This window comes from Podarcis cretensis, assembly GCF_951804945.1.
Source record: "Podarcis cretensis genome assembly, chromosome: 1".
In the NCBI taxonomy this organism is placed as follows: Eukaryota; Metazoa; Chordata; class Lepidosauria; order Squamata; family Lacertidae; genus Podarcis; species Podarcis cretensis.
The window spans coordinates 127,508,185-127,527,823 of NC_137170.1; the positions used below are offsets into that span (position 1 = coordinate 127,508,185).

General features: G+C 42.4%; 1 protein-coding gene across 1 annotated transcript in view; it reads right to left on the reverse strand.

Annotated features, from left to right (window-relative positions):
• Positions 1 to 19,639, reverse strand: part of PGAP1 (post-GPI attachment to proteins inositol deacylase 1) — a 63,658-nt gene that overhangs the window by 16,637 nt on the left and 27,382 nt on the right. The window contains exons 9-22 of the mRNA XM_079977285.1: positions 18,915 to 18,970; positions 17,802 to 17,885; positions 17,605 to 17,654; positions 15,585 to 15,636; positions 15,192 to 15,269; positions 14,008 to 14,083; positions 13,634 to 13,707; positions 13,454 to 13,505; positions 6,483 to 6,549; positions 5,630 to 5,738; positions 3,874 to 3,912; positions 1,865 to 1,958; positions 1,096 to 1,186; positions 719 to 916 (exon numbers count right to left, since the gene is read on the reverse strand). Coding sequence (XP_079833411.1) covers positions 719 to 916; positions 1,096 to 1,186; positions 1,865 to 1,958; positions 3,874 to 3,912; positions 5,630 to 5,738; positions 6,483 to 6,549; positions 13,454 to 13,505; positions 13,634 to 13,707; positions 14,008 to 14,083; positions 15,192 to 15,269; positions 15,585 to 15,636; positions 17,605 to 17,654; positions 17,802 to 17,885; positions 18,915 to 18,970 — 1,120 coding nt within the window. The remainder of the gene's footprint in view (positions 1 to 718; positions 917 to 1,095; positions 1,187 to 1,864; positions 1,959 to 3,873; positions 3,913 to 5,629; positions 5,739 to 6,482; positions 6,550 to 13,453; positions 13,506 to 13,633; positions 13,708 to 14,007; positions 14,084 to 15,191; positions 15,270 to 15,584; positions 15,637 to 17,604; positions 17,655 to 17,801; positions 17,886 to 18,914; positions 18,971 to 19,639) is intronic.

Here is a 19,639-nt window from a genome sequence, read left to right on the forward strand (position 1 = left end):
AAGTCAAGGGCCATGAATTTTGGCAGCTGTATGTTTCATTCTGCCTGGTATAATAAGTATAAGTGCAGAAATTTGCTCCAGTTTCCAAGAACTAAAATTGAAAGCAAAATCAAAGACATCCTTAAGCCCACAAATGATATCTATCCTATCTAACCTTTAAAAAAATAAAAGGATAATAAACACAATCTGATATGATTAGGCCAAGGAACAAAAACGGAAGAAAACCACCGCAGAACTAGAACAGAAATGTAATAAATGGTTTATTCCTTCATGAAATGAAAAAAGCATTTATGCCCTGTTCAGAATTTGATTGAAAAAGAATGGCATTTCAATTGGAAAGGAAAATTACAAACTGGCAATGGTCAGTTTGTGAATAATGTCCTGGACTAAACAAGTACCCAACTATTAACCCTATTACCTCTGACCATTTAGTATTCTTTGGTAGCACTTGATAAGGTTCTACCTTACGCAGAAAAACCTCTCTTTAAATGCAAGTTAACCAAATTTCCCTTACAGCCACCATCTCACAAAGATGCCACTAAAAGCTAGTAAAATATTGTACAATGTTCTACAGTCCCCATGAAAGTTAACCCATTCTCTCAGCTAGTTAAGAACTATCCCCAGGTTTAGTATAATCACTGTTGAATAAGTAGGCATGATATTTTCATCTTTTATCATTTCACACGCATAAAATAAGAGCAGTTGGTGGTTTTTTTACCTGGTCAAAGCTACATGCAATGAGGATGAGATCCTTAGAAATGAACTGAAGAGTTTGCCACACCAATAGGCTATGCCGGTCCCAAACATAAATAGGATTAGAGATACAAAAGGAAACCACAAGTTCTGGTTGTTCGGTGTAACAGCATCCAATTCTGGCAAGGATAATATATCCCAGATTCCTTTAAACCAGTTAAGCCTGTGGGGGGTGAAAACACAAGATTATAGTTGTTTGCTTTGCTTGCTTATCAAAAATTTATAATTAATCCTAATTTCAAATGCTATATTTTTTTAGTATGCATGTTACTGATGAGGACCTTTATTGCTGCATGAAGAATTCCATTGTGTAGTGGAAAAATATACAAGCAAGGAACTTACCCCAACAAGAATTTAACAATATTCACTATTGGTTCTACTTTATAGGGCCTGGCTGCTTTAGTAAGCGCAGGTACAAAATCTGTGCAATGACCTAGAACAAGAAAAACGTATATCAAGAATCAGATGTGGCCAGTAAATTAAAATATTAACAGAAAAATCATAAATGTTCCAAAATTCAGGATATATTATAACCATTGTTAAATGCTAATTCCACTGCAGTAAAACTTCTATTTGTCATATAATGTCATTAATAATGCACTGATGATGTGGGGAAACAGACCGACAGAAATTATTTACAGTAATAGTTGTATTCAATTTTAGACACTGAATATTTGTGACACAGAATTCTCAGTTCCATGAATATATTTAAATGTGTTTTCCCCCCAGCTTGCAGGTCTGACCAAAATGAAGCTCCTGGTGGATATTTCCCTAATGATTTGGGAAATCAAATATAACTCAAGATTTAAAAATGTACTGACTTTTAAAAGTGCTACTTAGCATTGTAAAGAGTTTGCTTTAAAATAAATTCAAGTCAATAAGCTATACAATAACTATTGTTTATTCTTGCCAGTTAATAGCTCCCCTCCCCAGATTCCTATCAGTATCTACGTGATTATCAACCATTTTACAACAAATCTCAGCATTAAAAAAATAATAATAATAACGAAACGATTGCCGAACTACAAATGAAATGTACAATGAAACTCTGTTTTCTAGTTTTATAATAATAAACAAACCTGCGCTTAAAAATCTTTTCACGAAATGTTACCTGTTGAAATTAGGGATCTTAACTGGCTTCCATAAGCAAGAAGAATATTAGAAACTATGTACACTGGTAGGGTGCCACCATGGAATCTTATTACCTACAAAACAAGAATGTTTATGGAAAAAAATGGAGCATGCAAATATCACCCAATGTCCACAACAATTCAGTACTTACATAGTGCTTTTTTCTAAATACTTCACATACATTATCTGAGTAATTATTAAAAACCTGTGAGACGTGCTTATATAACAGGTGGAAGGGCTGAGACAACAAAATGGCTTGCTCAATACCACTTAGCAAATTCATTAAATTTCATTAAAAACTCCCAATTTATATTCTTAACCAATATGCTACGCTAGCTCTCAGGATATCTTTTTTTCAAGATAAAAATGGGCTCAGTTTCTTTTCCACAGGTATGAGTACCACACATTCTAGTGCCAAGAAAAAGCACGCAGACATATCAATCTGTTACTCAAATCTCAAGTTGCAATCAAGTACATCAGCATTAGCATGAAGGGGTAGGGATGTGAAAGCAGCAAGGCTCCCATAATTGTACACATCAAATTTAGCACAATCAAGTTTCAGACTGTGATTAAAGATGGCCACTTTATAATCAGAACTGTAGCTTTAGCCGCCTGGGCAAATCAGGCCTGAATTATCTTGCGATCCACAAACATGTGTTCTGACTTGCTGGTTGTTTACCCATCTAAGGCAGGCGGCAAAAAAATAAATTACCAACACAATAAATCATGGCTGGTCTGAAGCATGACAAGCTGTGTTGACCTGGTTTAAGTTAATAGGATTTAAGCAAAACTGAATTTGCACAAATAAGTTTCATTTGCTATTCTGTTGCTGACTTGCCCTGCTTAAAAAAAGGTAAAGGGACCCCTGACCATAAGGTGCAGTCGTGACCGACTCTGGGGTTGCGGTGCTCATCTCGCTTTATTGTCCAAGGGAGCCGGCGTGCAGCTTCCGGGTCATGTGGCCAGCATGACTAAGACGCTTCTGGCGAACCAGAGCAGTGCACGGAAACACTGTTTACCTTCCCGCCGGAACGGTACCTATTTATCTACTTGCACATTGACGTGCTTTCGAACTGCTAGGTTGGCAGGAGCAGGGACCGAGCAACAGGAGCTCACCCCGTCGCGGGGATTCGAACCGCCGACCTTCTGATCGGCAAGTCCTAGGCTCTGTGGTTTAACCCACAGCGCCACCCATGTCCCACCTGCCCTGCTTTAGAGACAGCTATTTAAGGCTTTTCAGTCTGCTTCCGATTTTTCATAACTGCTTTGTCTTCTTTTAAAAAAGGCACAGTGCAGTAGCAGCAAGTGCTGGCTGAGAGGTGCGGTCTGATGTTCTGGGAACTGAATTGAGAATATGGCCTTGAGCAAGTCATTTGTTTGGTCTACATTCAAGTTATTTCTTGCTTCCCAAGAAATTCCCACAGATGTAGACAGTACTGTTTGTTCTTGACGGGATGCGTGGATGGTATTGCCTGGCGGCAGGAAACCTGTAAACACATGCAATAGCTGGACCATTTTCTGCTTCCACCCACCCAACCCGACCCACCAGGCTCCATGGATGGGAATTATTTGGCAATGTAGACACCACACCCCTATTTTGGGGAGGCATCTGTTAGAACAGTTGGGACTATCTTTTATGAACTACAGTGGTACCTCAGGTTACATACGCTTCAGGTTACAGACTCCGCTAACCCAGAAATAGTGCTTCAGGTTAAGAACTTTGCTTCAGGATGAGAACAGAAATCGTGCTCTGGCAGCACGGCGGCAGCAGGAGGCCCCATTAGCTAAAGTGGTGCTTCAGGTTTCAGGTTAAGTACGGGCCTTGGAATGAATTAAATACTTAACCTGAGGTACCACTGTACACCCTATTGTTACAGATGCATGCCACACACACACAGAATACATTTTATCAGATCCAGGTACATTATTTTTGTTTTGTTATCTTTACGCATTATCAGCTTAAGGTTAAGTGAAAGAAAACTTTCTTACCTGACCAAGGACTTGCAGAAAAGAGGTCTTGACGGTTACCTAGTTGCAACACACATTTTAAAAAAGTAGCTTTTTTTTTACACAAAACAATAATATAGCATAAAAACAAAATAATGAGAATACTCTCAGTTACTATGATAAAATAAGGTGTGCAGTTTAACAACCCAGAAGCATCCCTGGAGGCCCAAATAGCCTTGGTTTGTACAAAGTGCCTTGCATTATTTTCAGCTGGTGAACCAACTGCAATCCCTCCTAGACACTGACTGCTGGGCCACAAGGACCCATGCTCTTATGGGCTCCAGATCAGGCTGCTGCAATGTATTGTTCAGCCTCGGAAGACTGTTTGGAAACTTAAAATACAGATGCTAAGCTCCTATGTGGACTGGCCATTAAGATCATAGTTCTTAAACATCTGGTGTTAATGGGTAAGATCTAAACAGTTTAGGACTCAGGAACCTGAAAGCTTGCCCAATTACCACATGTTTGTACCCAAGTATCTAAGGTCTACTTTTTAAGATGCTGTCTTAAAAAGTAGAGACATCACCTTGCCAACAAAGGTCCGTATAGTAAAAGCTATGGTTTTCCCGGTAGTGATGTATGGAAGTGAAAGCTGGACAATAAAGAAGGCTGATCGCCGAAGAATTGATGCTTTTGAATTATGGTGCTGGAGGAGACTCTTGAGAGTCCCATGGACTGCAAGAAGATCAAACCTATCCATTCTGAAGGAAATCAGCCCTGAGTGCTCACTGGAAGGACAGATCCTAAAGCTATGGCTCCAATACTTTGGCCACCTCATGAGAAAAGAAGACTCCCTGGAAAAAACCCTGATGTTGGGAAAGATGGAGGGCACAAGGAGAAGGGGACGACAGAGGACGAGGTGGTTGGACAGTGTTCTCGAAGCTACCAGCATGAGTCTGATCAAACTGCGGGAGGCAGTGGAAGACAGAAGTGCCTGGCGTGCTTTGGTCCATGGGGCCACGAAGAGTCGGACACGACTAAACGACTGAACAACAACAACAATCTAAGGTCTGGTGGGGGATTACTAGCATTGTGTGTAGCAATGTCCCTCCCTGCGAGGTCCACCTAGTACAATCATTATGCCTTTTCAGTAACATGGTAAGATTTTTTTCCAGCACCAGAATATTTGCCCAGGCCTTTGTTAAGCGTCACCTAGTTAAGTGTCATTTTATGTTTTTTTTAAATGACAGGCAACTATATTTTATTTTTTTTATCCTCAGAATTACTAACAATAGCAAAATGTGCATTTTAGTGGAATATAAATAAATACAGCACTCTTAAAATGCTCACTTCACAAAAGGTGAAAGCTCGATTGATCTTATTTAAAATATTTTATTACCCGCACTTCACTGCAAAGCAATTCCAGAGCGGGTTACGATTTAAAATTCGGATCCATGTAAAATGATGCAACCATATCTGGTAAAACAAGGCAGTCCATTTGCAATCATAAGGAAACACTGAACAACAGGCCTAGGCACTAATTACTGAGCAAAGACCAGGGAAAATAAAGAATTCCCAAACTGGGGTGCCATTACCAAGAAGGCCCTCTCCTACTCTGACATATAACAAACATCAGTTGGCTATAATACAACCAAGGGAACTTCACTTCAGTTGTGCATCAAAAGTCTTCCACTGACTGTCTTTTACTACAATACAGAAAATGGCCCCCCTTGTTTTGAAGGAAAGCAGGAGAAATGTAACTCTTTTTTATACTTACTTCATATAGGCTTTTACTTACTTCATATTGGCAATCTGAAGATGAATAAATGTTCAACGATGGAACAGCAGTGTCATTTTCAGGCTGGGCAATGTGCAGCTTTGCAGAAATCTCAGTCGAAGATGGAACCCTGTGGTGGTTAGGTTATGTTTTTTAAAATATTGGTCTGCAATGAACACTTGTCCAATCTAAAATAAAGTCTGATGCGATCCTGTTAAGTCTGCATGGCATTATGAGACAGGAGAACTCATTTTGTGCAGGAGGATACGTTGCTAGCTTTTGCTGCATGTTCCACTGGTGGTTGTTTTTTAATGACGAGCTAAAAATGAGACATTCAGAACTGTCATTTATTTAACAAGTGGCACTATCTACCGCTTATCAAAGTTCCCATATCATTCAGACTTTGAAACTATGGTTGAAGCTAGTTTGCAAACTCTGATTAGGATAGGGGCCGTGGTTTTAACCAGTGGAGATAACACTGTCAGCAAGGCAGTGAAGAGACTACTTGAACCTATGCAACATATCTTTTCCAGATCATTGCTCAAGCTTCTTCCAATTGATACCTTTTTGGAATTATTCTAGGAGAGGCATACACATGGAAGCATCATGACAAACCCATGTCTCATGTGGACTTGTGAAGAAACGGGCATTAGTAGGAATCTTCTGGCTACTTAACTATTATTCGGTGTTTAGTTGTTACACACGAAACCTTCACCCTTCCTGAAAAACTCTGACGTTAAGATCATTTGCTATCCCAAATTTTGTGGTCCTATTCACCTGCATATTGTGAGAACGCATTCATATCATATATGGAAGTCCTAAGGTGTGACACTTTTCAGTGATGTAAAGAAATCAAATAATGTTAAACTCTTACTGTGACAAAGTTAAAGAGTCTTCATAGGACCATGGTATATGAAGCTGGTACACAGAAGGTTTCCTTTCTGAAAGAAGCAAATGAAAGTACATAATAAAACAAAGAGCCAAGCACGTGATGAAATACAGTTTAAATCAGGCCACTACAAAAGGACTCTGCTACAACAAACAAAGAAACTTCTCAAAACGTATCACGCTATCAAAAAGCAAGTCCAAGGAGTATTTTGCAACACCTTAGGTTCTGCTGTGACATGAGAGACCAAGAATGAGGCCCAAATGTCATTTGACTCTCTTTTTGTCATAAAACAGCTATAATGTAAGGTTGTAGAATTATACTGAAATGTAACAACAACTGAAATAACGATAATGTGTAATTCTCTTTTTCCAATAACCATCTCCCAGTTGCTCACAATCTCTAATGATCGGCATTTTAATTTTTTTGCTTCTTTGCCAATGTGTCTCGTCTATCTCAATTTTGTATTGAGCCACACTTCTCATTATTCACGTCACACTGCAGACTCAAGCAGCACGGCAGACTTAATATTAGGGCTGTGTGATATCATCATTTACCCGATTCCAACTCTGCAGGCAGGCACAGTGAAAGAAATAGAAAGAGGCTTATGAAGTACGACAAGAGCAAAGAGAAACGGTAACTGCCACTTAGCAAGATAAATGGGAAGGTCATTCACAGAACAGGAAATGTATGTTCACTTCATCCGTTTTCACTCTTAAGTGGCATTAGATTGCCAACTTTAAGGAGAGTGTCGTGCACCCAGTTCAAGTGGCAATTTAAAAATGTCAGGCTTACAATGCATAAGCTTCCTCTCTGCACTGACAGGCACTTCTTGGGCATGAGGATGATTAAGGTTCTACTCATCCTTGCTGGCATAAATGGGAGATTTCAAGACGCCAAGCTGGTGTGCGATTGTTATCATAAAGTGAAAAAACCCAGCCACATAAATCTGCCTTTGTAATGCCTAACATCCAAGTACTACCCAAGACAAAGCAAATCAGTTTGGATTATGGAAAGGATAACTACAAAAGATCAAGTAACAAACTGGTAGTCTGCTAACACAATGGACAACGAAAGACCATGCCTTGTTATTAACGCTAACCTGCAACATCTGGGGCGGGGGCAAGAGGAGAACTTCAAGAGAAATCCAGCTTCATTTTAAATGTTGTGTGCCTGCAGCATAATGAACTGGTCATTTTACCACTGTGAACCCTGAAAGCTGCTGACTTTAACAAAAGGAATAATATTTGCATCCTATCTGTTGGGATTCAGAACTTATAGGGTTAAGATGTTCTGTGACGCCTCACATTCTGACGTGTGGAAAGAGGGAGGAGTTCTACTTGTTGTTCTCTCTGTGTCTCTGAGAGAGACGGACGGAAGCCATGAATGCTAGCAGTCCAGGAGATTTTGGGAAATGCTGAGCTGTAAATATTTGCTACAATAAAGAACTGACGAAATTTGGACACACACAGGTGCTTCGTGTGTTTGTCTGGATCTGAAGCAGACTGCGACAGTTTTGATCCGCTGTGTTTTTACTCTGCTAGACGAAACCGGAGAAGACGAAGGTCTGAGAGCAGCTTGGCTGGGAAGCGTGCCGGACCGCATTATGCTGGGGCTAATTGGGGCCATAAAGCAATTAGATGGCCAGTGCAATTAAGATCTTATCAAGATCGTTTCACAGGTTATGGGAGGACCTAATTACCGCTAATAAAACTGTTGCTAAGAGTCTGCCGGTGAGCTTTGAAGTCTTGAAGTCAGCTTCACAATAGCTGGAAGACGCTACTGAAGCAGGGCAGAGGTCTGCGTTCTGTGTTTTGCCTGCTTCTAAGAGGCAAGAGTTGCTGAGGCAGAGAGCTGAAAAAGCAGCTGAGAAATCGGGTGCCGGAGGGCTGACTGGTGAAACGTGAGTACAGCTGGGCCCCGGGAAAGAGGAGAGAATGGCAGACAGCCTGGTCTTTGAAGACGTTCCGCTTGAAAAGCTCACTTTAAGAAGTTGGGCAACCTGGTCCAGAAGAGTAAGGGGTTGGTTTCTGGTTACTGGGCTTTGGAATGTAAGCCAGAGAGAACCACGTCCCCTAAATTCAGGTCCTGAAGGGACAGACATTACAGGCTTTGAGGCTGAGTTGCCTGAAGAAAGCCAGCAGAGAATGCAAAGAGAGCTTGCTATGCTAAAAGCATGCGTACATGCATCACTTTTGCCCAGTTTGGAGGGCGTAAAGTCAGCAAGGGCTGCCTGGGAGGTGCTGAGAAGTTTGTGTGAAACTTCAGCAGGATGCCAGAGCCCTGGAGGAGTCACGAAGAGCCTAGAAATGGCTGTAGCCCCAGTCCCTGAAGTGCAAGTCGGGGGGGCTGAGAATTCCAAAGGCAAGTTTCAAAAGTTTTCCACTGTGAGTGCTGAAGTGAAACGCAGTTTCAGCGAGGGCAGGGCTGGCACAGAGTGCTCTTCCGGAAGAAGGGGGGCCAGGCCAGCTGAAAGGAGCCCTGGGCAGTATTTTTCCACTGGTGATCGTCTTCGTCAGCCAAAGGCTGGGAAGCTCCGGAGAGCTAGACGCTTCAAGGTCGGCCACCTGGACAAAGTGAAGATAAGGCCTAAAGAGTCGTGTGGGAACGCAGAGGCCAGGCCGGTCTCCAAGGTAACGGAGGAGGCTACTTCTACGGAAGCTGCCAAGGTCCTGAGCAAGGGGGAGTTGGTTGCCAAGACAACCAGACAGAACTGCTGCAGAAGCCCAAAGACAGGGGGCAGCGATACGTTTGTTGCCAGTATGGCTTTGTTTGAGGACAGCTCTGAGGGACACACTGTTTTTCGTTTTCTAATCGACTCAGGAGCGAACTGCCACCTGATCCCAGAGACCCCTGCAGTCGAGATGTGGAATTGCAAGGCAATTCCGGCTGGGAAAACTGTTCAGTTTGCAAATGGGACAAAGAAAAATGTGACTAACATTGCAAATGTATTGTTTTCTGTTTTGCAGGAGCAGATGGAAGTTTGCATTGTGCCGGGAGTGCAACACTGTATTTTATCTGTGCCTTATTTGTTGAAAAAGGGGTTTAAGGTTTGCTTTGAACACGATGTTTGTACAATCTCCAAAGGAGGGAAGCAACTGGTCAGAGTTGCAAAGGGGCAGAATGATCTCTTCATTCTTAAAACGTCTCTGGAGGGTGAGGGGAAGGTTGAGAAAGCACAAGCCCTGCGTGCTACAGTTCCCACTCATGTTTCATGTTCGTGTGTGTGGCATAAGAAGACAGCTCATGCTTGTCTTGAAGAACTACAGGTGCTACCTGAGGTTTCCAAAGGCTGTAGAATTGCGGAATGTGCAAGAGTCCTAGATTGTCAGGCTTGCAGACAGGCAAAGGTAAGAGGGTGCAGTTACCCCAGGGTGGAGAGGGTAACCACAAAACCTTTTGATCTTGTGCACATAGATCTGTTGGGTCCCATGAAGGAACCAAGTTTGGGAGGGGCCAGGTTTCTGCTGACACTGCAGGATGATTTCTCGCAGAACACCTGGACACATGGTCTCAAATCCAAGGAAGATGCAGCACAGCTGATTAGTCGTTGGATTGAAGAGGTGGAACTAAGGTTCTCCACCAGAGTCAGGGAAATTGCTAGTGACAGAGGTTCACAGTTTACTGGGTCTGCTTTGCAGAAGTTCTTTCACAAGAAAGGGATAAGTCACACAGTGACTTCTCCTCAACAGAGGGGGGTGGCAGAGCTAAGAAGTGAGGCTCTGGTTAAAGCTGCACAGGTGATGCTGTTAGATTCTGGGTTACCTCCAAAGTTTTGGATGGAGGCAGTTAAATATGTGAGCTTCACCTGGAATAGGTCCTACAATTCAGTGGTAGGAGACACACCGTTTTTCATGCTTCACGGGAGGAAGCCACAGGTTCACTTCCTCCGTGAGTTCGGATCAACGGCCTCGCTGCTGGTGCCTGAAGCTTTGCGAGGGCCAGGTGAACCCAAGTTCCAGAAAATGATCTTCTGTGGGTATGAGCCAACGGCTCGTGCGTGGAGGTTTGCGTACCCGTCAGGTGATCAGAGTAAGCTGCTGATCAGTAAACACGCTGAGTTCTGTAAGCAGGAGGAAAGGTCAAAGACCCCTGCCAGACGCGATATTCTTTCAGAATGTCTTTCTGATTCAGAGCAGGAAGGTTCTGATGAGGAGGAAGGAGAGCCAGGGGCTGAGTCTGCTGATGACGATCAGCTCACTGACCAAAGTCAGGAGCAGGATGGGGCATCTCCGCAAGTTGTACAAAGAGAGCCCAAGAGTGAGCCTAGTTCTCCTGTGAGGGTAATTCCAAGGGTTCGAAGACGCGTTAAGTCAGAGGGGGAATCCCAGGATGCAAAGGACACACCTGCTGACCACAGTGAGTCAGAGGCAGTGCCTGAGTTTGTGCCCAGGAGGTCCAGTCGCACAACGAAGGGAATTCCACCTGAGAGGTATCAGGCCACAGGTGCGTGGGTAAGTTTCGCACAGTGCGAATCTGAGAGTTGTGAGGATGTTCCACAGATGCCTGACAGGGACGCCAGGAGAGGGCGCAAGGCATTGGGGAAGGGATTGATCTCACAGAGGTCTGCAAAGGTACATCCACAGGTCTTGTCAGAATGCTCAGCGAGAGGGGGTGTTGGGATTCAGAACTTATAGGGTTAAGATGTTCTGTGACGCCTCACATTCTGACGTGTGGAAAGAGGGAGGAGTTCTACTTGTTGTTCTCTCTGTGTCTCTGAGAGAGACGGACGGAAGCCATGAATGCTAGCAGTCCAGGAGATTTTGGGAAATGCTGAGCTGTAAATATTTGCTACAATAAAGAACTGACGAAATTTGGACACACACAGGTGCTTCGTGTGTTTGTCTGGATCTGAAGCAGACTGCGACAGTTTTGATCCGCTGTGTTTTTACTCTGCTAGACGAAACCGGAGAAGACGAAGGTCTGAGAGCAGCTTGGCTGGGAAGCGTGCCGGACCGCATTATGCTGGGGCTAATTGGGGCCATAAAGCAATTAGATGGCCAGTGCAATTAAGATCTTATCAAGATCGTTTCACACTATCCACATCACCATGTTTCCAATGGGGGTCTCTCTCTCTCTCTCTCTCTCTCTCTCTCTCTCTCTCACACACACACACACACACACACACAGCACATATACCATCTCATACATATGAACTGAAAGCTTCCCTCTGAAACATACCGTATTTTTCGCCCTATAGGACGCACTTTTCCCCCTCCAGAAATGAAGGGGAAATCTGGGTGCGTCCTATGGGGCGAATACAGGCTTTCGCTGAAGCTTGGAGAGCGAGAGGGGTCGTGCGCACCGACCCCTCTCGCTCTCCAGGCTTCAGGAAGACATCCGCAGCCTAGGCAGCCCTGCAGGAGTTCCCGCAGGGATGTCTAGGCTGCGGATAGCAGCCTGCTTCCCGGAGCGTCGGGCGCCCTGAAAGCAGAGTGCCCGGCGCTTCGGGAACACATCCGCAGCGTGGGGAGCCCTGCGGGAGTTCCCCACAGGGCTCCCCACGCTGCGGATAGCAGCCTGCCGCCCGGCGGGCAAGGCGCCCTGAAGCAGAGGGCCCCGTGCGCTGGACAGACATCGGCCAGGCCCACAAGCTCGGGGACAGCAGGGAGGCGCAGGGAGGCGGTTTCCCCGACCTGCTTTTGGTGGGGAAATAAAGGAAAAAATTTTTTCCTTTATTTCCCCCCCAAAAAACTAGGTGCGTCCTATGAGACGGAGCGTCCTATGGGACGAAAAATACGGTAAGCAGATTAGAAAACAAATTTAGGCATCTTAGGGATACCACCTACATTTGCACACATTTAATTACTCTTTTGCCCACACAGGGATCTATATATACCACATCTAAACAATCAGAACAGAGTTTAGAATAAAACTTAGCTCAGTGGCATCACACATTTAGCTGGTTTACCAGGACACACCAGGTGCTCACCAGTGATAAAATCATCAAATAAAATTCTCAGTCCACACCCCATTAATGAAGCAGAGTCCTGAATCAACTGTCACATCTCAGTTACCACTTACATTAGAAAATATTTTAGCTCCATTTGGGGTGAAGAAACACCCACACCAACCCCTTATTTTCTTTCAAACATTTCACCCTAATCTTGTGATGCTCAGGAAATACCCCAATAAATAAGGGATTAATAATATTAAAATCTATGGACTAAAATGAATTTTGCCTTTGCATTAAAACTAAGCTTAAATTTGCCTCTCAAGTACCCATCAATTTTTAAATCAACCGATTAAAAAAAAAAAGTTATTGTAACAGAGTCCTTTCCCCCCTTACCCATGATCAGAGCAAACAAAAAATAATGGATTCTGAAACACACACTCTAAATGGCTGATTTAAGCAAACATCTCCACATGCTGATACCTTAGCTTATTTGTAGTTCACTAGTTCACCTGCTAAACTTGAGATAATAGTTCAGATCAAATCTTCTAGATTAACAGACCTTTCAGACCTGATATATATCTATCAGCTAAAAGAGTTAACATAATATGAAATCAAGCTGGGATACTGCAGAAAAGTTGAACTGAACGGTAGAGTGCTTTGTAATGAAGTGGCAAGCTCAGCTACTGAAACTATACTTCAAGAAAAGAAGACGACTTATGAAATCTCAGCAAAACAGAAGAAAAATGAACAAAAATTGGGAGATTTTAACAGCAGGGAAGAGCAAGGTGAGCCTTAATATTGGATGTGCCTTGCTCAAATGTGAATCAGTAGGTTTCAATATAGTACATGGAGTTGTACTGTACACATCAGTAAACAAAGCCCCTAAAAAATCAAATAAGGTTAATTTTACAAGCAAGTCAGACTACAAAATGACCTTAGAACTGAAGACTACATAATGAATGACATTACAAAAATAAAAATATGTGAGTAATGAGGTACATGCAAAGGATTCGCGTGCGCCCCCCAACACTGGTTTAAAAGTGATTTTTGGAAATAAATTTACCTTTAAGCGACTGGCAGCGGCTCTCTATAAGGATGTTAAAAGCTTGGTATATCTAAACAAACGTAACAATGCAATACATGTTAGTTTACTAGAACTCCCCAAAAGAAGTAACCCAAAACAGAAAACTTAACTACCTGAAATAATAATAATAATAATAATAATAATAATAAGCATTTATACCTGACCAAAATGTTGAAGCTGAACCTTGTGAATAAGGCCAGTTGAATTTAATACGATTTTGCTTGAAGAAAGCCCTGTAGAAATTAATGCCTCATGTCAGAAGTAGTCAGTACATTATCATTATTACTTATTTCATTTCTATAACGCTTTATATTTTTAAGAAAAATCGCAAACTGGTATACAGAATATTAAAACATCAATAAAACAATCTGAGGAAAGTCAAAGATAAAGTATACAGTCAAAGCAACATAACAGAAAACTAATATAATATCTTAAAGATTTCAGTCTTTAGAGTCACAATTAACAAGAAATAATTATTTAAATACACGGAAACCAGAATCGTGCTTTTGCCAAATGCAGCGAAGGAGGCCTACCAAATGAAAAAAGGTGGGTCACAGGAAGCTGTACTGTTCTTGAAGCTTCGTTAAAGAACTCGCAGTCCAAAGTAAACTGCAACAAAGAAATACAATGTGATTTCTAGAATTTCTGGCAGTGGTCCACATAGCATTTCATCCTCACAAAGTCGAAAACCAAGACAAGGTACAGTGGAACCTCAATTGTCGAACGCTTCGGAAGTTGAATGTTTCGGCTTTTGAACGCTGACAACCCGGAAGTGAACGCTTCCATTTTTGAACGCGCCTCAGAAGTCGAACGGCTTCAGAGGTGCGTTTCTCCATTTTTTCAATAGATTTTACCGACTGGCAATTGCGCCTTGGTTGTCGAACGTTTAGGAAGTCGAACGGTCTTCCAGAACAGATTATGTTCGGCAACTGAGGTTCCACTGTGTTAAACTTCACACCAGGAGAACTGGGTTCAGGAACTGACTCAACTATAAACTTAACAAATCACCTTACAGTGGTACCTCGGGTTACAGACGCTTCAGGTTACAGACTCCGCTAACCCAGAAATATTACCTCGGGATAAGAACTTTGCTTCAGGATGAGAACAGAAATTGTGCTCTGGCAGCGCGGCGGCCCCATTAGCTAAAGTGGTGCTTCAGGTTAAGAACAGTTTCAGGTTAAGTACAGATCTCTGGAACGAATTAAGTACTTAACCCGAGGTACCACTGTATTAGTAAACAGAAATAAGCATAGTGGTCATTTCTGTATTACCTGCAAATGTTCTGCAGATTCTCAAACATGTCATTTGGAACTAAGGCGTATTTTAGGCTCTCTTGTGGAGCCTAAAGCATGGTTTGTGCTTTAGCCCAGATACTACAGAGGCAAACAACTCTTGCAGTCAATCCATCAATAGTCTAACACAGGCACAGGCAAACTTGGCCCTCCAGATGTTTTGGGACTACAACTCCCATCATCCCTAGCTAACAGGACCAGTGGTCAGGGATGATAGGAATTGTAGTCTCAAAACATCTGGAGGGCTGAGTTTGCCTATGCCTGGTCTAACAGCACAGACTTGGCTCATTTGTTAAAAGAAAGCAACAGTTCTCATCACAAGTTATAGCATGCGCTAAAAAATACAACATTTCAGGAAAAGTTACGTAAAATACGCAGGTGTATTGGCTTTAAACGCACACAAACTAGACACCCCTCTCTATTACCTTATTACCATTGACGGCTGGTATATGAAGCACAAGGTGAGACAAAGAAGGATAGTCTTGAAGCTTCAGAGTCACAGTCTAGAAAGACAATACATGCAAAAGCAATGTTTAACTGGCCTGCAAAGTGTATTTTGAGTCTTTTAAAAAAATCATGGCGAAAATAATTTTGAAGTCTCCAACAGAGCACTTAAACCACAAGGAAAAACTGGAACTGTTAATTTTATCACAGAAGCTCTTCAAAATGTGTTTCAGTGGATTAAGAGGATTCAGCAGTGTTTCAGTGCACAATACATTTATATTCTCTTAAATAATGAATAAATAAATAAATAATGAATAAATAAATAAATAAATAAATAATAAATTTGGTTTTCAAGGAAATGGTGCAATTTTTACCTTAACTGTTGGCAGTAATTCAGTTTTCCAACTCAAATCAACACCTTGCAGACTGTAGAAAATTAAGATAAAAATTATTAGAGATTAGAGAATCGTGCGAGTTGATGCTCATGAATATTTATTTCAAGTTTCTTATGCACAATGCTATATTTTAATTGTTAAGCAAGTTTAGAAAGCAACTCTAATATCACTATTATTGATACCTATAGCTAATGTGGTGTAGTGGCCAGAGTGTCAAATTAGGCCTTTGTGGAAAGGTAAGGTCTAAATGCCCTCAGGCAAGAAACTGTAACACAATAACCACATTCTAAAATTATGGAGATAAGACATAAAAAGTTTGACTCTGGCCACAATTCTGAAGTGTTTAGAAGCTTTCACTTCCATTTTGGATTCACTGTTGTTTAGTCATTTAGTCGTGTCCGACTCTTCGTGACCCTATGGACCAGAGCACGCCAGGCACTCCTGTCTTCCACTGCCTCCCGCAGTTTAGTCAAACTCATGTTGGTAGCTTCGGGAACACTATCCAACCATCTCGTCCTCTGTCGTCCCCTTCTCCTTGTGCCCTCCATCTTTCCCAACATCAGGGTCTTTTCCAGGGAGTCTTCTCTTCTCATGAGGTGGCCAAAGTATTGGAGCCTCAGCTTCAGGATCTGTCCTTCCAGTGAGCACTCAGGGCTAATTTCCTTAAGAATGGATTGGTTTGATCTTCTTGCAGTCCATGGGACTATCAAGAGTCTCCTCCAGCAGCATAATTCAAAAGCATCAATTCAGATTCACTGTAACATGTTGCAATTTTTTAATCTGGACTAACTGTGGTTAATTTTAACTGTGCTTTGCTGAAATAAGCCACCTTCCAACTGTAATTTGTGAAGTTGGCTTGTTTCAGCAAACCATAGTGAATAGGGTTGCCATACGTTCGGAATTTCCCAGACATAACCGGAATACTGCTGTCGGAAGCAGTGTCTAGGCGGAAATCGGCAAAATGTCCAGGGATATGTGGGTGTATGGCACCTCATGTCAGCAGTGTTGTTTTGGGCGTTTTTACTTTTTAAAAAGCTCAAAAATGTCCTTTTTCCTTTTTGCAATTTTGCCCAAAAAGCTCAATAACTTTTGGCAAAACTAAAACAAACACAACAACTTTGCCCCCCCCCCAAGCTTTTATTCCCTTCCTTCTCTGCAGAAACGACCCTTTACCACTGGTCCAGACATTGACTGTGTCTGATGTTCCTGCACAACAGCTAATTAGCAAATAAGCTGTTCTGCAGATTTCTACATGGAAGTTATAAAGGGAAGGCAGCAAGCAGACATAAACTCCCTCTATATATTGTTGACATCCTCTTAGGGAAAGTTTAAGGATGTTTTACCAAAAAACAAAAAAATTAAAAATTCTTAACTTGCTATTTTGTGCAAACATTTTGATTACCGGTCAGTGGAAATAATAAAATAATAGCTAAGGAATACATGGAAGACTGTTAATATATAAATTGGCATATCGCAAACAAATACTGGAAGGCCTTTCCTTAAGCAAGAACTATTTTGAGCACTGGAAATGCTTTCTCATGTACTAGCTAAACCATATGAAAGTGTTACAGTGCTAAATGTGGTATTATAATATGGCTATATTAATGATCTTTTCTCCTCTTTCTTCAGTATTTAAATATAACTGCAGGGTGCTTAAGCTAATTTTGAATATGTTCAAAATCCACCAGTCCCCTGGGGAATCCTATTCATTAAAGCCAAATACACAGCTAACCGTGGGATTATAGGGATTCTCCTAATCCAAGAAGTGGATTAAGGCAGGTTTAAGGGTGGCTTAAATTCCTAGTATGTCACAACAGTCGGAAGAGGCCAGAAAATATAACACAAAAATGAAAACAAAACAGAACTAAGCACTACTCGTTTTAAGCAAATACAAAACCAAACCTTATTTTTAAAAGAACATTAAAAACAGCAATAATTTGCACAAGTATCTTCTGCAAAGTTCTATTCTACTTGTTTATGAAACGTAAAATATATTTACCACACAGGTGAGGAACTGTTTATACAGCCATATATCCAACTATTTGTGTCCTGATAGATAAAACAGGTATGTGGGGGAGAAAGAGAGGTAAGAATACACATTATAGCTTGGCATACAAAATAGTGAAAGCATTTAAATCATTTTCTTACTATAAATACATAAGTTAAGTCGAGCCGCAAAGGAAAGCAATTTCTCACCAACATACTGCTTTGACAGTAGACATGACTGTATGGTTTTCGATGGCCTGAGAGAGGGAAAGTAAAGTATTTTCCATCCGATTCCTGTTCAGAAAAGGACAAAAACATGCTGAACTGAAACTGTAGTAGTTTGGAGAACTGCTGGAATGGGATCGAGCAGACATGGTTTCCAATCACCATTAGCCATGTACAGTCTAGGGGGGACAGTCATGTACAGCCATGTACAGTCTTAGGAGAGTCTACTGGGGGTGGGCCAAAAGCTCAGAAGTAGAGCACATACTTTGCAGGGAGACGGTCTCAGGTTCAATACTTAGTACCTCCAGGTAGGGCTGTGAAACAAGACCCGTCTGAAACCCTGGAGAGTCTGATTTGGTATAAAGTAGGGTTGGAGATGCGGGTGGCGCTGTGGGTTAAACCACAGAGCCTAGGACTTGCCGATCAGAAGGTCAGCGGTTCGAATCCCCGCAACGGGGTGAGCTCCTCTTGCTCGGTCCCTGCTCCTGCCCACCTAGCAGTTCGAAAGCACGTCAAAGTGCAAGTAGATAAATAGGTACCACTCCAGCGGGAAGGTAAACAGCGTTTCCGTGTGCTGCTCTGGTTCGCCAGAAGCGGCTTAGTCATGCTGGCCACATGACCTGGAAGCTGTACGCCGGCTCCCTCGGCCAATAAAGCGAGATGAGCGCCGCAACCCCAGAGTTGGCCACGACTGGACCTAATGGTCAGGGGTCCCTTTACCTTTACCTAGGGTTGGAGACCTCATCAAAGCAGCCCAAGGCTAAACTCCCTTCTGGGCCACCTTACAAGGGCCGTATGCTAGAGGCGAGTGGGGCCAAAGGCAAAAATGGGCAGTACAACAGTAGGCTGGTTTCTACACACACACACACACACCTATTCTCCATCCAAACAAGCATTTCAGGCAGGCAGAAAACACGTGAGTGTGGACCAAGGCCAGTGAAGAGTTTGGCTGGTGGAGTGGAGTTGTGGTCCGTGAAGAGTTCCAGGGACCAAATAAGGAGGCCTTAAGTTGCTGCATTTGCCCGCTGGGCAGCTTCCCATATCATCTATCCCAAATTAAATAACTTACAGTTAAAAGAAGAAATCAACGCAACTCACATTGTACACTGTATAGGACCATTTTGAAGTTTTAATCTGGATCCAGTTTACTTCTCCTGCAATCAAGCAACATCACTCTTCACACATCCAGGAATAAAATTCTTCCTCACTTCCTACAAAATTACCACCACCGTTTTGGTTTTTTTCACTTTCTAACTTCAAATAGTATCAAGCCATGATATCTGCCGAGGACCGGACTTCATACAAATAAGGAATAAGCTTAAGAATATATGAAGACCCATTTCCCTGATGGTGTTGTACTAAACCACCCAATATTTAGTGACATAAAAGTATAGCACCAACTTAGAACTAGTTCGTTCTGCGAACTCTCCCCCTAAAATAATGTGGTGGTGATGATGCAGTATGAAGTTGGTTCAAGAAGTTAGAGAAGCCACACACAGGCCATGTTCATATACTGTCAGAGACCAGGCTGAGGAGTACTACTCTGATGGGGAATGGTGGGAGTCTCCCCCTCCCTCTGACCAGGATTCTGAGGCTGCCCAGGATCAGTGGAGCAGTATAGATTTGGAACAGCGGTTTACAGAGGGGCACAGTTCTGAAGACAAAAGTTGGGAAGAGCTGGGGGGTGAACAACAAAGTGAAGAAGAACAGGAAGAGAGAGAGCTAACAGACTCTGTCTCGCTGGAAAGTATTCAGCCTATCAGTCCAAGATCACGTACAACAGATAAGATGGCTACACAAACAGCAGGGTGGTTGCAAGATCA